Source organism: Varanus komodoensis, unplaced genomic scaffold (assembly GCF_004798865.1).
Source record: "Varanus komodoensis strain SLA01 unplaced genomic scaffold, ASM479886v1 scaffold36, whole genome shotgun sequence".
NCBI lineage: Eukaryota > Metazoa > Chordata > Lepidosauria > Squamata > Varanidae > Varanus > Varanus komodoensis.
The window spans coordinates 7,888,356-7,905,464 of record NW_025335873.1 but is presented as its reverse complement, the minus strand read 5'-3'; the positions used below and the strand labels follow the sequence as shown (position 1 = coordinate 7,905,464).

The window sequence follows — 17,109 nt, the reverse complement described above, 5'->3', positions numbered from 1 at the left end:
GTTCCAAACATCCAGAGAGCTTCAGGCTAGGGAAGTCCACATTATCTGCCCCGAGCAAGTCACTTCTCCTTTCAGCCTCAGTTCACTGTCTGTAAAATGGGCACAACATTGGCCTCCTTCCCAGGGAGACGGGCACACCAGTTAGGAGCCCAAGATCCCGTCGGACTGGCTAACATCTGGCCACACCGCATACCTGCTTGTAATTCACCCCAATCAAATGAAACTCCACCCCAAAAGTAGCAGCTGGCGGCTCAGGAAGGCGTTCAAGGAGGCCGGCACTGAAAATAGGCACAAGTCTCTCTGCAAAGTTCACTGTCCACCTCACTGGCTTCACTGGGAAGGGGTCCCGTTACAGTCCCCTCCAGCCACACCTAATAAGGCCGGACGGGCCTGCAGACGGCTTGCTTCGGGGTTCTAAGTTTGGCAAAGCCATAGGAAGTCTTGCCGGTCGCGGCCACCCCCGTGCTGGTGGGCCGGGACACGAATCGTTGCGCATGGCAACAGTCGCTTCCCAAAAGGTTAAATCAACGCTGATCTTTGCCATGCTTGGCCCATGCAAGTGTGCAAAAGCGCCATCGCTAGGAAAAACACACCCTCCCCTTGCACCGAGAGAATGGACATTGTAATCCCCCATCGAGAGGAAGCGGGGTGCACGTTTAGACAGAGAAACACCCAACATGGGGTGCATTTCAAAGCAAAAGACCCACAAGCTGTGCACCTCCGAGACACAAGCTGTGCACCTCCGAGACCGTTTTAGCATGCAAGTGTGTCGTCATTTCACTGTTATTCCAGGGACAGGCAGAGAAAAAGTCAGGCATGGATTACAGAGGGAGGGAGAGGAATATCACTAGAGGCATGCACTGCACATGTTCCCAGGGGTTGGTGAAGTATTGTGTGTCTTTAATGAGCTGTAATCCACTTTTGAATGGGATTTATGCCGAAAGGCAGGCTATGAAATGAATAATTGCATGGAGCATTTAAACAGCCTGGCGGGTCTTCCTTTCCATCGTACGGATTCTGTAGATAAAATCTCGATTTTAGCACAATCCCCAGGGTCACCGATCTATTCCGAATAAGGAGCAACAAATATATTGGTGCAAAAGTTATATTATGGCTGGGTTCAGACAATACACAAACAACCCATGAAGGCAATCCAAGGTTTTGTTCTGTGGGTAGTTCAGCATGGTTTACTATCCCGGCTGAGTTCAGACTACACAATAACCTGGGGTTCAGCAAAAACCCATGCTCAGCCCTTGAATAAAGGTTATCATGTAATCTCAGCCCTTTCTCACACCCACTACTACTGCTTACACAACAAGAAAATTACTTACTCCCCAAATCCCTGACCACTGGGCATGGAAGATGGAAACCGTATTTCACAGCATCCCAAGGCCACCAGTCCCAGACTTGTGCTAGTGACACCTGGCAATCTTTTGAGATTGCGCCACGGATACACATCCTGTACATCAATGGATACTACCTGGATGCATACAATTCCCCGCACATAGACAGATAGCATCTCAAGGTCCAGGCCTAGCTTTCTCCTTGAGGAGTGCACCTCTATGCATGTCTACTCAGAAGCATATTCCACTGAGTTTAGTGGGGTGAAGGGCACCATTCATCCCATGCATGCTAGGATAGGGGAAAAAACCCTACAATTTCCAACATGGCATTGCATCCTAAACAATGTTTGTTAAGAGCAATGCATCCATGTGGCTGGAGCCTGCAGGACCCCTTTTGGCCGCTGCTGGCAGCAAATGATTGTTATATGATTGTCTATTTATTTTGTAAGCCGCCCGAGGCTTTTTGCGAATGGGGCGGCATAGAAATGTTCTAAATGAAATAAATAAAATAAAAATAAATGGTTTTATGGCCGATACTGTTGTGACGGCTAGCATAGGAGCAGCCCGAGGGACAGATTCGAGTCCTGCCTTTCCCGCTGGAGGGCAGACCCCTCCTCAGGAGGCAGGGTCTGAGCCTGGGGCTGCTAACAGGCATGGCTCCCCTCAGAAGTGGGGCACAGTTTAGCCAGCCTTGACAGCAGGGTTCCTTTGCTCGGGCCGTTGGCTAAAGAAGACGGAACTGCAGCAAGAACCGTGGCTTCAAGACTGCAAAACTGCAAAACCCAGACTGGACAGGCAGACTAAGGGGATGCGCCCCTTGGGAATTCTGTGTTTGGGTCATTTAAATGTGTCTGCCGAGAAGTTCGGAGGAGACTCCTGCGAGTCCCTTGGACCGCAAGGAGATCAAACCGGTCAGTCCTAGAGGAGATCAACCCTGGCTGCTCTTGAGAAGGCCAGATCCTGAAGATGAAACTCAAATACTTCGGCCACCTAATGAGAAGGAGGGACTCCCTGGAGAAGATCCTGATGCTGGGAATGATTGAGGGCCAAAGGAGAAGGGGGCGGCAGAGGATGAGGGGGCTGGATGGGGTCACTGGGGTGGAGGGTGTGGGCTTGGAGGGACTCCGAGGGAAGGTGGGGGACAGGAGGGCCTGGAGGAGTGCTGTCCATGGGGTTGTGATGGGTCGGGCACGACTTTGCAACTAACAACAACAACCGAGAAGTTCAGACGTCACACAATCACTCAAGGGAAAAAACTACGATGAAAACCTCAGGGATAAACAAGCCTTTGTCCTCTTAATATGTTGCTCATGGTTGTTTTTATATTTATGGTACAGTATAAAAACAACCCAACCACACCACTAAGGAAAGGAACCAAGGACAAGGTAAACATCACAGTGCTTGAGCAAAATGCAAAGCGCTCCTTAGCACTAATTGCATATTTCGTTTATACCTCTGTATATTAGTATATAAAACACCATGCTGCTCTCATGGGCACACCCATAACACACACACACGTGCAAGAACACGTGTGTAGACCGTTCGTGGCTGACGAGCGCTTTCTTGTTCACGTGGCTGGTTCGGATGACGCAACAAGCAATCCCTCCTCAGCCTGGAGTGCCGTTTTCGTGTTGTCTGAACCCAGTCTGTGGGTTTGAAGCCTGCCCCCTCTTGCTGTTGTGGGAAAGGCCCCCTGCGGGGAAATGGACCCCCCCCCATCAGGTGTGTTCTGGGGTGCTTGGCTCAAACAGGGCTGGCACAACATGGCCCACTCTGCCCCCTGCCTAGCTTGCTTCAAGGGGCATTCCAGGCCCTGCCTTGGTTGTTATTATTATTATTATTAGAACATTTCTAATTAACATTTCTAGTTAAAAGCACAAGATGCTGGCAGGAATCAAATGCAGCCGTGGACAAAGCGCCATCAGCATCCTCTAAGGGCCAGCAAAAAGGAGGCCATGTTCTCTGGCCTTTGAGATATGGGGCCATCACCAGAAATGTCCTGACTCTAGTCCCAGCAGACCAGAAAGCTGGGCTTTGGGTAGTAACCTTATAAATGCTGGCCTGCCTGCCACCTGAAGTGGTACAGTCCTGACAGAGTGTGACCGATGGATTTAGCTTCATGTGTAAATCGGCTTAGGAGCTGCCGAGGAGGAGAGAAAGCAGGCAGGAGCTAAATTTGACTCTACATATGTGATGCAACCTGATATTACCTTAGGTGACATGACACTTACATTAAAAGAACTCACACGGTACAGTTCTCCTTGGTCGGTACTATTCTGGACTGCAAGGGGAATACTGAGTTTCTTTAATGCTGCACCTTGTCATGAAACTCCCTGCAACTGGAAAGCAAGGGTCTGGGAAACCCTGTACCCTGACGTGCTATATTTCCATGAGCAGAGAGTGTTGCTTTATTTTAAGATGGGGAAACGCTCAAGCATGCAGTTCACGCCAAATGCAGTCGTGGGGGAACAGACCGGGAAGGACAGCAACAGAAGCGTTGGAAAGATGCTACTTAGAGGCACAGGAACTGGGGGCCCTCGTTTAGGATCCTTAATTTCTGCAGTCCTTCCATGCAGGGGCCTTATGCATGCAATCGTTGATTTGGCAGGGTTAGATGCTATTTTTCAACAAACGCGTCTCCAAGGGGCTTATGTTGCAAAGATGGTTTGCCAAAGACGGGTGAAAGGTTGGTCTGGATCTGTGCTTGACCACTGGGTGGCTTGCTTCTAAAAGCAATGGATTTCTGGTTCCAGACTGTCTAACACAACAATGAACAACTCCCCCGTCCCGCCCAAGTCCACCAAATTAGGCTGCTGGAAAAGAAAGCTTGCTAGAGAAACAGGATCAGGCCAGTATGTGAGAGGACTGGTAAAAGCCCCCAACAACAGAGGTCAACATCTGGTAGTCAGGACCCATAGCCATGGAGAGGCATGGAAGTGGTCCCAATCCCCTGGTCCAAATGGGTGGCAGGAGCAAAGGAATAGACCTCCTCGCTCGGCTTCCAATTGTCTAGCCAGGTTGCCTTGGCCCCCAACCCTTCCGTGGAGGTCTCATTCCTTGGAGGCTGGGTCCCTCATCCTGCACCAGAAAATTCCCCATTTTCTCTGATAAAGATCAGGGTTAACCAGGGATTCCTCCAGGAAGTCCACACTCTTCCCTGGAAGAAATCAAAGGAGGCTTGGTGGGCCAGAAGAGGTCTACAGGTTGTCTCCCCTGGGGCCCAGCATTCCTCAACCCAGAACCTTCCACCTACTACAACTACCCATCTTCCCCAGCCAGCACAGAGTTAAGGATCTTTGCAAACACCTGTTCAGAATTGGGAACTCGGCCTATCTGGACTTTGGGCATTCCAAATTCTGTTTTTCTAGGTAGCTATTTCTGCCGTGACTTCCATTATGAGTTGCCTCCATGATCTAAAACAGGAGCAGTCCAAGACAACCAAAACCCAAGACTGGAAGTTCCTCGCCTAAGAGAGGAGTTTCTCTTGGTATTACTTTGCCGCCAAGCCTGGAGAAAGACTGCCAATGGCTAGCAACGTCTTCAAGGAGGCACTTCTGGACCCCCTCCTCATGGGCGGGGGGCACAGACATGACACATGAGCCTCGCCTGAAAAAAGGAAGACCTTTCCGAGGTGTATTTTTTGCGGGTATAATCATGGGCACAGGTGCCTTCGTCCATATCAACACTCAAGGCCCTAAACACCTTGCGGCCAAGTTACCCGAAGGATCGTTTCCTCCTACATATACTTGCCAGGATGTTAAACTGCCCTCGGTGGCCCTTCTCTCAGAGCCCCACCAAGAACAGGGACTTTTCCGAGGTAGCCCCCAAATGGCAGAATGAGCTCCCCAAAGTGGCACAGCCACTGTCTCCATTGTGGAGACCTTCCTGTTTTCCAGCCATTTTAATCCTTCCACGTGTGTTGTTTTACATCTCTTTTTAAAACCACTATTGTGTTTAATCTTTGCACTGCGCTAGGTTTTACATTGGTTTTTACTTCTATTTGGTGCTGTAGTTTTAAACTTTTTAAACATCGATAGTGGATGTAATACTCCTTTTTATGGTTTTGTTCTTGTGAATCATTCAGAGATCTTTGGCTATAGGAGAGGTATAGAAATTTAACACACATATAAACCAAGGTTTCTTTAATTGGGGTGGCACTCCTAGTACCAGAGTTCCCCAGCTGGGCAGCCCCCAGATGCTTGGGGCTGCAACTTCCATCATCCCTAACCAATGGCTGAGCTGATGGGGGAGATGGGAGCTGTAGTCCAAACCACAAAGGGCATCCGCTCGGGGGAAGTTACCTTGCATTTGTGCACAAACACAGAAAATGCATTGTATGTCCACAAACTAAACATGTTCCTTGTCCCTTCAACAGGTAAGCAAAAAGGAAAATTAATTCCGCCAAAGTTCTTCTGCGTATTCTAAGCAGCTCCCTCATCCTCTTTGCTGCCACTCATTTCCAAAGGGCTCTTTTTGATCCCTTTTCAAGTGCCGGACAACATGCAAATGTACTCAAATACAGCAGAAACAAGCCCTGTATTCCTAGGCCAGCGGCCACACCAGTTCCAGAGAGACTCTGGAAAGAACGGGCTAGGAACCCCCTGCCTGGACGTGCAAAATGCCCCCTCCAGGAAGACTTTTCCTAGCATGGATGCTGGTGCTGGGCCACAGGTGCAGCTCCGCAAGGGGGGAAGCCTGTCCCAAGGTCACTGCGGGTCCTCGACGTCTCCTTGAGGCGCAGCCCAAGCCGGGCGGGCGCGCACGGACCAACGGACGCACGGTGCGGGGATCGCATCCCGGTACGCGCAGACCGCATGGTGGACTTGAGGCGGCCGGCTTGCAGAGAGGCGAAACAAAGCCGAGCGCCCCCCCACACACACACACCGCGCACAAAGCATCTCGCATCCCCGTGCGCGTGCGCACACGCTCCGTCCCCACTCCGCGTCTCCGGGTGGCACCGGCTGAATGAAAGGAAGGGGGGGACCCAAGGCATCTCCTTGCTGTGGCGCGAGTGCTCCCCGCCCCCCAGCAATCCGGCCCCACATCAGAGCGGCCTGGAGAAAGAGCCCCCCCCAAAAGCGGGGCTCCCACCTACCTCTCAGCGGCGGAATGGAGGGGAGCAAGGGGGGGCGGAGGAGCAGAGGCCGTGCAAAGCCAACAGGCTTCCCTGCATGGCTTTGCAAGCTATTTTTACCCCTGTATATACTGTCAGAGGCGCACGGCATGCTGGGAGGAGGGGGGCCCCCTCAGCGGCTGATGGGCTTGGCACGGGCCGCCCCGCTCGCTCCCGCAGCCGCCCTGAGCTGCATGGCAATGAACCTGGGCAGGAGCGAGTGGAAGCGGGATGGCCAGAGAGGGGATGTGCTCGGGCCGACCCCGTGAGAGTGAGCTCGGAGCTGGGGAAGGAGGCAGCAGCCTGCGCTGTCGAAAGAGTTCGTCCTGCAAGCCCGCGATCCTGCAGCCCGAGCCGGGTGCAGATCCAATGGACAGGAGAGGGGAGAAAGGGCTCCCCCACCCATCTTCCAGCCTGGACACCGCTTGCAAAACAGGGCCCTGGCGTGGCAGTCTCGGGTGGCAAGCGGGGGCCATCCTCTCCAGTGGAGGCAGAGATGCCTGGCGTCCCCAGGGCTGGTGGCTGGAAATCCACTCCGGATTTCAGCCTGAACGTGAATGCTCCTCTTTCGAGGGCAGGTTCTAGCACCACGGACAGCTCCTTAAAAGTCTGGGCCAAAGCCCCACGTTGTACGCAAAGGTCTGGGTCCCAAGCACAGCGTCTGCTGCCGGCAGGGCGAGACTGCCGGTCAGCGCTGCGCTGCTGCCAGCCCAGTCGACTGTACTGGCTGTGATGGACTCCTGATACAGCTGCTCCCGCATTGAATTACAGGCAGAAAAGCATGTTGGAGGGAGAGAGGAGGCGGCATCCAAAGAAGAGCGAGGAAGAGAAGGGCTTTGACGGCCGCACAGAAAACGGGGGCATGTGCTTTTGGCTCTCTTCCCACCGGTATGTGTCCCTAGACAGGTGGCCCTGAGGCAGCGTGGTCTTTCCCGAGAGAAGTTTCCCTAGAATTAGGCAGTGGATGGCTGGAAAGTTCCTACTTCCAGAGAACTGGAATGGCTGCCTGCCAGGGAATGAAGCAGCAGGCTAAACAACTCTGAGCTCCGTATGTTCAGGGGGCTCAGGCCTTGGAAGTGGGGTGGGTAAAGGGGCCAGGTGGCTAGGAAAGGATGGAGGATTGCTCCAGCCAACGGGGGACACACAGGCCCGCTTGGTACCACCTATGCATCCCCCCCTTTATGGTGAGTTACCGGGGGGTATGTGCCAAGCCCAGGTTGATCGAAGCCAGCCTTTAACCCTGGCTGTTGTTTCTGGTCTGCTTCCACCAAGAACTCACCCCGTCCTCCCCGATTCCTGTTTTCGACCCAGAAAAGAGGAAGTGGGGCTCATATCCAGCCCAGCTCTGCGGGAAAAACCCCGGAGGCTTTTGCCAAGAGCCTGGCCTGGCCTGGCCTGGCCGTGTCTCAGTGGCAGCCCTACCTGGCCCCCTCCGCTTTCCTCTTCCAGAGATTCTTGGCTCGAGCTGAACAGACAGTCCGACGGAGATGGCTGGAAAGACTCTGCATCAGAAAGGACCAAGACAGGGTGTCAGAGAGGGCCAGAAGGTCCGGCGGGAAAACCACAGCAAGCCTTCTACGGGAAAGAAGGGGCTCCTGGCGTGCAGGGCTGGGCAGCATGAGGCTTGGGGGCAAGCGCAGTCCTCGGGGCATTTGGGGGGGTTAAACTAGCACGGGCCTTGCAATCCAGAGCTTTCCTCAAACCCCTGCCTTGCCCCAAGGTGGCCGAAGAAAGTCCACCTGGAGCGGCAGAGAAAGAGGGTCGCTTAGCATGGATAACGCCTGAGATCAGCAGCAGCTGAGGAAGCTCCTGGGGACGATGGGGCATGGAGAGGTAGGCCAGGTGGCCTCCCCCGTGCACTTTCCTGATGTTGAAAAAATGGTCCTTCCTGCACATCCCCCCTTTATGGATGAAAAAGGGGAGACGTGGGCGGCACACACGGCTGCCCCTTTCGCACGTGCCTTTGGGCACAGGTAGCCCACCTCTGCTGACACCGGGACCCGCCTAGCCCAGGAAAAGGGGTGGCAAAGAGAGAAAGAGGCGAGGAGGAGGAGGAGGAGAGGAACAGGAGGGGAGGAGGGACCCAGAACAGAAGGCGGAGGGAATGGTCATGCTCAGGAGGAGTACAAGATGCTGAGCTTTCCCGAGGCTTTTCCTCAGAAGGGTTGGCAGGGTCAGGATGCGCCCCGGCCGAGGGGCAGAGCAGGGCTCCCCGTGCCCAGGGGAGACCCCCGGCTGCAGGGCCCGGAAGATGAGGGGGAGACCCACTGTTCTCCTTCGTGGAGGACAGACCTGTGGACCTTCCCTGCTCGGTGGAAGGCGGCCAAGGAACCGGTGCCAGGAAGGGCTGGCACTGCCGCTCTCCTCCGGGCCAGGAGCCAGGCCGGGTGGGCCCAGTCCAGAGCCACTGGCAAGGAATCCCATGCTACAGCTGTGACTGCTCAGAGGACCCCCGCTCCTGGTCCCTTGCTTCCTCAGGAGACATTTCAAGGGGGGCCAAACGGCCCTCCACCCCCGGCCGCAGCCCAGAGGGAGGGAGAGCTGGCACTGAATGCCCGGCCCGGCCCCCGTTTGTCACGGAGCGCAGCTCCGACTGGACACCCATGGAGGCGCCTCTCACCTGGTGCCTCCGCCGCCGCCAGGTGCAGCCGCTGCTGGAGGCAGGCGCTGATGTCCGCAAAGACGCTGTCCTCGTCTCTGTCTGCGTCAAACTGGAAGGGGGGAAGCAGGGGAAGGGGGTGTGAGAGCCGCTAACCCCTCTCAGCCCACCCCCACGAAACTCGAGAATAGTCCGTTCCACTCCCGCACTCCAGACCCAGTAAATGCCAGAGTGCCCCATTCCATTTCCTGCACTTTTTGCCGGGGGCCGGACCACAGCGCGCCTGCAGGGCATCTGGAAGCTGGACCACACCTTGGGCTCACCTGTCCGACACCTGCAGGGAGACCTGCTTCCCATCCCTGCCCTATCAGGGCCCTTTGGACTGTGCTTCTGCAGCACAGGGAGAGACTCACCAGAGGGTGCTTTCTAGGCCACCTGGCCCACCTGCAGCCGCCTCCACTGGGGAGTGTCCCACCTGGTCACTCTGGGGTTTAAGGTTGCAAGTCCCATCAACCCCCACCAGCGTGGCACGGGCTGCTGGGCAGCACCATGAGGGGGAAGGGGCGACCCCTCGCGTGAGGTGGCTCCAGGGAGCAGTTTGCAGTGGGTTATGCTGAATCTCTTCGGCTCAGTGATCCAGCCACGTCCTCTTGCCCTGAATCTGCCTGGGGCTGGGCGTTTGCGTGTGGGGCCCTGCCAAGGATGAGCAAGGCCGGCTGGCCGGTCTCCCACTGCCCGGGTGCTCTGCTTCCCCACATGCGACCCGCGGGCTTCGCACCCGCAAGACTGACGCAGCGCCTGGGGTCCCACCCCCGGACCCCGGTTTGCCTTGCCTCGGCGCTGCCCGGAGCTCACCCGCACGACCGCCCCCTTTTCCTGGTAGTACTTCACAACGAAGGGGACATTGCGCTTGAAGGTCTCCAGCCGGTGCGCGACGGCCTGGGCGTTGTCATCTGGGCGGCCCTGCTCCTGGGAACGCTTTTCCAGCCGGAGCCGGAGCCGGGGGCTCGAGCAGGCCAAGAAGAGCACGAGGTCTGGAGGACCAATCTGCGGGGAGAGGCCAGGTGTGAGTTTTAGCCCGGGGGGAACCCTTCTTTTGTCCCCGTGCCGCCAGAGCCTGGAGCAAAGGGGCCGTTACTCTTGGCACAGGTTCCAAGGCCAAGCAGAGTCCGACGCGTCGGATGAGGGCTGGGGGGATAGGAGGCAGAATTCCCAGACACCGAAATGTGAGAAGAATGGGCTTGTCTCCCCAGGGGTTCAGGCCAACACTGAGAGGAGGTGTAGGAGAAGAAATCCGACAGCCAGGAGAGCCTGGTACGAGTCTCGACCCCAGGACGCAGCCTCGGGAGAGACCAGCCAGACAGGGAATGGGCAGAGAAGAGGCTTGCCGGCCTCCCTCGCAGCGGGAGAGGACACAGAGGTGCCTAAAAGGAGGGTCCCGGGAAGTCGTTGTTACATTGGCCTCAATGAACCACTTTTGGCATTTTTTGCAATGTTTTGGTACTGTCGCAGCTACAAGAGCACTGAAAAGGGTTGAAATAACTTGCAAACACGCTAAATTTGGGTGATCCAGAAGCAGGAGAGATGCCATCTCCCCCCTCATTGGGGGCACCGCTGCCTGTCCTAGAACCCGGGCGGGGAACCTGTAGGCCTCCCACTCTTGTTGGACTCCAGCTTCCCTCAGCCCCAGCCAGCATGGCTGACAGTCAGGGATGATGGGAGTTGCCATCACACACCAGCTAAAGGCTCGCCGTTTCTCTGCTCCTGTCCTGGAGGGAGCGAGGGACGGCTTGGCTTGGCTTGAAATGCCAAGTCGTAACTACCTATGTGGCAACTTGGGTATATAAGTGAACGCTCCCCAGCCTGATGCTCTCCAGATATTCAGACTGTGCTGGATTACAACTCCCATCATCCCCACCTTTGAAAGGGAACCGCAGCTTAATGCTAAAGGCTGGTCCGTTCCGTCTGGATGAAAGATGACACAAAACATTTTAAGTGCTGAGCGTGCATTGGGGAAGCTAGAGCTGCAGTCCTCTCTATTTGAGATCTCGGGGCAGGCTGCTAGCGAGAGCTGAGGTGCCAGATGCGGGCAGCCTCCCTGGGTGCCTGCGGTGACCGGCTTCCTCTCCTACCTGCTCCTCAAAGGTGAGGGCCTGGCCGATGTCTCGGGGGAAGCCGTCCATGACGAAGCCCTTCGCATCTTGCTGCTTCATAAACTGCTGCTTCAGCTCCTCGAGCGCCGTTTCCTGACAAGGAGGAAGAGGCATGCCAGAGGAATTCTGTTTGGAATAAACCAAGCTCTTTCCTGCGCTTCCTATAACTTGGGGCAGAAAATCAAGTTCAAGCCAACCTTAAAACGCACCCCTTCTTTTTAAGCTTCACCGGTAAAGGTTTCCCCTGTGGGGAGACGCCACTCTCTGCCCCCAAACTACGCCCGCTCACATTTCAGATGTAGGATGCCGAAGTACTCTCACCTGTGGGGCGAGCTCTCCATCAGCAATGATCTTGGCGATCAGCTCCCACTTCCGGTCAGTGGTGGCACGGAGAATCATCTGGTGGCGCAGGATCTCCCCCACAGAGATACAGATGAACCCAAAGTGGGCCGCCATCCTTCTGCTCTGGGTCCCTTTCCCGCTACCGGGCCCCCCTGCGTTTCAGAACGACAGCTTGGAAATGCTGTGCGAGAGCGGAGCCGGCCTGCTTTTCGTGGCTCTGAGGTCAGCGAGGTGGGGCATTCACCCCAGGTCTCAGTCCGAACTTCAACGGAGCTATCCGTGGTGAGAAGCCGATTTCGGAGCCAGCTGACCTTCCGGATGTTTTCACCCATAGCTCCCCCCAGCTGGACCAATCACCTTTCCTTGGTCTCGGCTCCCCCAAATTGGTTCCCCCAGCTGCTGAAACTACAGTTTCCATCAGCCCCAGGGATTAGGGCTAATGGCTAGAGATTCTGGGCATTGCAATCTAAACATCTGGAGGATACTGTTGTGAAGCCTGGGGTAGGGGGGGGATCTGCTGATGAAAATAATGGGGGAGTGTTTTGAGTGACATCCCGTTTTCTGCTGCTATTTTTCATGAAACTGAATCAGATCTGGACCACGTTCATGGGACACCGGGAGAAGAGGGGGACCCTTCTCTCTGGCAAAATCTTTCATGCAAATCTTCTGCCTGGCCACTGGAAACAGTGGGAGAAGATCGCGCTAACTGGGCTGACAGACACGTCCTATCCAGGCCTCTCCCAGCAGGCTTCAGTCCTGGCCTGGACGGCCCCACGAGCCCAGATTAAATGCCTGGAAACCACCTTGAAGGCCTGGGCGGCCCTTCAAGCAAGCCTCGAAGGAAGAGCGTCTCTCAAGGACCACACCGCCGGCCCTCCGCCCAACGCTGCCCTTGACGGAAGCTCTCACCGATCACGAAAATGATCTTCGGCCGGGGCCGGGCCGGGCCAAAGACATCATACTCTTGGATCAGCCCCGTCGATTCGGTCATGTCCGAATCACTTTCGATGGAGAACTGAGTCTTGACGGCGGGCAGGGGGCCGAATTGGCTGCACGGGGCCGTGTCTGCAAAGAAAAGAGCGGGTACAGGCCCTGTGAGACCTCCCCGCAGACCCCGGAAGCGGGATGGGCGACACGGGGAAGGGGACATGGGCAAACTGCCCAGGTGGGTACAGGAAAGCCCCCCGTCTAGCATGGGGGACGGGGCGGGGAGCGGCTTTGGAGGCAATGCCACAAGCAGGTCCACCTGAGCCCTGGCCAAGGGAGGAGAGACTTCCAAGGGCAGGACAGCACAAACCTCAGCAGTGCTGTCCCCAAGTCCCAGGTGAGGCGGGAAAGAGAGCGGGGGGGGGAGAGGGGGCTAGTTAATTTTCATGGCAGGTGACGAGGAGGAGAAATTGATTGCTTGGCTTTGCTTCCACGGAACTGAAAGAAATCCTCGTCATTCCTTCCAAATTTGCATAGCAAGACTTGTAAATTAATTTCACAGTTCACATTCTAGACATGTGCATAAAGTGCTAAGTTTTCAGTCTGGGCCCCAAATCTTTTTGGAGCCCGCAATGCCCCACAGCTCCATCCCGGGGCATCGTCTTTTCCCCACATTGGGAAGCATGTGGCTGCGCTCCCAGAAGAAGCCTTCAAGCCAGGGACGGCTCCAAGGGGCCAGGCAGATCCAGCCGGAGGGATTCAAAGACAGGCTGGGCTGCCAGCCAAGCCGGCGTCCATGAGCCCCTGAAACACCCGTCCGCTACCTGTGTAGAAAGCGGGTTTCCTGCCCTGCCCGTTGCCGACAGGTTGTACGGCCTGCTTCTCCGGACTGACGAACGTGTCCCACTGCACCATCTCGGGGCCGCCCAGCTCCCGGACTTTCTGCAAGCAGTGCTCCAGGTAAGCGACCGGGTCCTCGGGGCGGTGGTACATCAGGCCAGTCAGCATGCTCTGCGGAGGGAGAAGCAACGGCGCAGGTGAAGCATCGATGCAGGCAAGGAAGCCAACGGGCGCTTCCACGGCCGAGCACTCGGCAACCAGCAGCAGGGCTGTCCGGCACACCGGAGACGAGAGGGCGCACCTGCCCCGGCCTGGCTCCTCGGCTGCTGCCCTCACTGGCTCTTATTAGGCAAGCATCCCTGACGAGGTCCCTCGCCCAGACCCAAGATCCACCCTACAACGGGCTTATGGGGCTGGGCACCAACTACAGCAGCCCCCTCCACCGGCTGCCCTGCAGAGGTTTTGGACAACATCTCCGACTGTCCCAGATGATTTTTGTCATGCTGCCTGGGGCTGATGGGAGCTGTAGCCCAAACTCCCGGGGTCACAAGATCAGGGGCAGTTTTAAGAATGGCGCCAGACTGCAATGGGGTGGGGCGGGGGGGATACAAGACTGGTGTTTGCCGCACCCTGCTTGAAACATGCTTTCGTTTTCTTGTACTTGCGAGGAAGGGATTGCCAATTAATTAGTTAATATTAATTAAGCAACCGTTGCTATTTCCTGACTGCACTGGGAAATATTGTATCTGAGTTCAGGTATGGATATTTTAGGAACTGCAGCTAAATATTAGGACAAGAGACAATAGAAATGTTATAATAATAATAATAATAATAATAATAATAATAATAATATTAGGACAAGGACAATTTTCACCCCGGTGTTTCACACCGCCTGCTTAAAAGATCCCCAGTCACCCCGCAGCACACATGAGAAGACTCGACTCTTTATGAGGCGGTGTGATTAATGTCCTTATTTATCTGAAGTGCTTTTCATGCCACTCCGGGGACAAAAGGCTTGCAAATCAGTGGACGCACAATGAAGAAAGAACACTCTCTTCTTGCCCTGATGACGGGGCTCAAGCAGAAGCTGGGGTGAGAAGGCGGCCAGCAGCTGGAAGGGAAGCAGCTTCCAGAGAAGGAGGGCTGGACGGAGCTGCGCTGAGCTGGTGGGAGAGCTCTGGCCCCCCTCCACCTGAAGTCGGACGGATGGGCAGGTGCCCACCAAGGAGGGGAGCAAAGCAGGCTGGCTTCCCAACAAAGCTAATGGAACAGACACGCTTCTGATCACCATCTGTTGCTGCACGAGAATGTGGCCCCTTCCTGGAGACGGTTCTGGGAGCGGCCCGTGCCCAGAAATCCTAGAATTACCCACCCCTCTTGCAAGCATTCCAGGGCAAAGCGCTTTATGCTACCGAAAGCTTTTCCAGCCACGATTCCATGGGAGTTGTTGCCGCCCTACTCAAAAAGCATGTGCTGGGGGCTCCCAGCCCCACTGATGAGCAGGACCCCTGGCCGACTCATCCCGATTTTGGCTGCTCAGCATCCGCTCTGGCTCTGCTGGTTTGGTGAGCAAATGCCAAGCCGAGCCGAGCCAGCTAGCAATCCATGCAGCTGACCCTCCATCTTGCGCTATCGGCACAGCGCCTGGGCTACACCGCCGAGATCAAAGGCGCTGTGGAGGGAGTCTGCACATCTGCACATCTGCACATTGTCCCCTTTCTTCAAAGCCAGAGCATGAAAAGAGCAGGCAAAGTCTGAGAAGATGAAAGGGCCAGCAGGTTTGGGCCACAGAGAGGATGGCGAATAAATACAACCCACAGTTTTCCATTCTTCCCAAAGGTAGATCCGAGCAGCAGTTAGCTCTCCTCCCACTTTGGAGAGGCTGCGCAGCTTGCCAAGGTGCGAAGCAGGCAAACAGTGACCGAATATTATTATTAAAAACAACAGAAAGAACAATAAGGGGGAAAATTCTCCCTGCATGGCTGACCATTAGTAAATAGCATGACATCGAAGATACTCAGTTCAAGACCCGAAATGAAAGTGTGGAGACAGCTGGTCCTTATGCATTTCTTGGAATCTGGCTGAGTAAGCCCTGAGATCATAAAAATGTAAAAGAATCGAGATGGCCTGGAGCAGCTTTTTTAAGATGAAAAATGTAATATGCCATAAAAATTTAAAATTAACCTTGAGAATGTGTCTTGTATGCTGCTAATCATTCCTAGTTCTACCGTATGGAGTAGAATTGAGGATTTTAACACAAAGTACCATTAAAAAGAGAGAAGCATTCAAATGTGGATTTATTGCAGGATGTTATGAATTATTTGGACTGAAAAGGCAAGCAATGAAGAAGCAGCAAAGAGAAATGAGTAAAGACCAAGAAATTATAAAACACATAAAGTGCAGAAAATTAGACTATTCCGATCATATAAAAAGAAATGAAAAATATAGAGTGCTGCAGGTAATATTCAAGGTAAAATAAAAGAGGAAAGAAGTATAAGAACAACTTTGGGGTTGAGACGCCTTAGAGAATTGGTTGCTTGATATCAAATACAGTCATTATTACCATTATTACTAATGAATTATTATCAATACTAATTTTATTTCTAAACTGCCCAATAGCCAAAGTTTTCAGGATGGTTCAGAACAATGGGATGCTGTACACAATAATTTCCAACCTCTAATAAGAGAAGAACAAGAAATGCATTATGATTCACTTCATTTCTATTCCATCCAACACGTTCCTAAACAATTCAGCCTCCCAAGCAACTTTCTAGAAGGAGAGGCTCCGATATGCTTGCCAACTGGACTAGGACTGCTAAGACCATTAAAAAATGAAAATCAGATGGCCTCATTCGAGCAAATGGGTTTCCATGAAGTTACTTCCCCAAGTTGGTGCCCTCTGGGGCGGGTTTCGCTTATAGATGAGGGCAGCGTACCCAGCGTGAGATAAGTCTAGATGGACACAAGAGGGAAAGCCGGGAGAAGCCTTGTACGAAAGCTGCCGGGAAGAAAATGGATGCATTTGAGCCATGGTGTTGGAGGAGAGCTTTGGGAATACCTTGGGAGATGGAAAGACGGACAAGTGGGTCTTAGGGCAGATCGAGCCAGAACTGGCAAAAGTGACGAAAGTTGGCACATTCGGAAAAGGCAAAACTCGCTGGAGAAAAACCGTCCTGCTGGGGAAAGCTGAAGGGAGAAGAGCGAGGCCAGAGAGGAGATGGGCGGATTCCATCCAGGAAGCCCTTGCCTTGGGTTTACAAGGACTGAGCCAGAGTGTCCAGGGCAGAACGCCTGGGAGGGTACAGAGTGTGACCCTGTGGTTGAAAGGACTCGGGAGATCCGGGTTCGAGTCCCCACTCAGCCATGCAGCCAACTGGGTGATCTTCAGCCAGTCCTATGCTCTCAGCCCAACCTACCTCACAGGGTTGTTGTGCTGAGAGCAGGAGGAGGAGGAGAATGAGCTGAGCCACCTTGAGTTTTTGGAAGGAAAAGGTGGGATATAAATATAATAAACAAACAAACAATCAGTCATAGGGCAGACTTGCCGGCACGTCACAACAACAACAACAAAAGAGGACACGCATCTGTTCGGTTGCTTATCGGTGCCCTAGTGCCAAGACCTCTTGGAATTAATTAATTTTTACTAATCTTACTGCATCTGTGTGGTGGCATGAGCACCTTCAGCCACTAGAGGGAGACTTCCCTAGCAAGCAGGCAAGCACTTAAGAAGAGAGCATTGTGGTCCATACCTCTGGAAGCCAGGAGAGACTCGCGGGTCAAGAGATGCTCTGC

At 54.2% G+C, this 17,109-nt stretch overlaps 1 protein-coding gene across 2 annotated transcripts in view; it reads right to left on the bottom strand.

Moving 5' to 3' along the window:
* Positions 1-17,109, bottom strand: part of AK1 (adenylate kinase 1) — a 31,923-nt gene that overhangs the window by 10,226 nt on the left and 4,588 nt on the right. For both annotated transcript variants that reach the window (XM_044440141.1, XM_044440140.1), the window contains exons 2-8: positions 13,302-13,488; positions 12,460-12,615; positions 11,530-11,702; positions 11,188-11,301; positions 9,911-10,102; positions 9,077-9,167; positions 7,879-7,958 (exon numbers count right to left, since the gene is read on the bottom strand). In XM_044440141.1, coding sequence (XP_044296076.1) covers positions 7,879-7,958; positions 9,077-9,167; positions 9,911-10,102; positions 11,188-11,301; positions 11,530-11,702; positions 12,460-12,615; positions 13,302-13,488 — 993 coding nt within the window. The remainder of the gene's footprint in view (positions 1-7,878; positions 7,959-9,076; positions 9,168-9,910; positions 10,103-11,187; positions 11,302-11,529; positions 11,703-12,459; positions 12,616-13,301; positions 13,489-17,109) is intronic.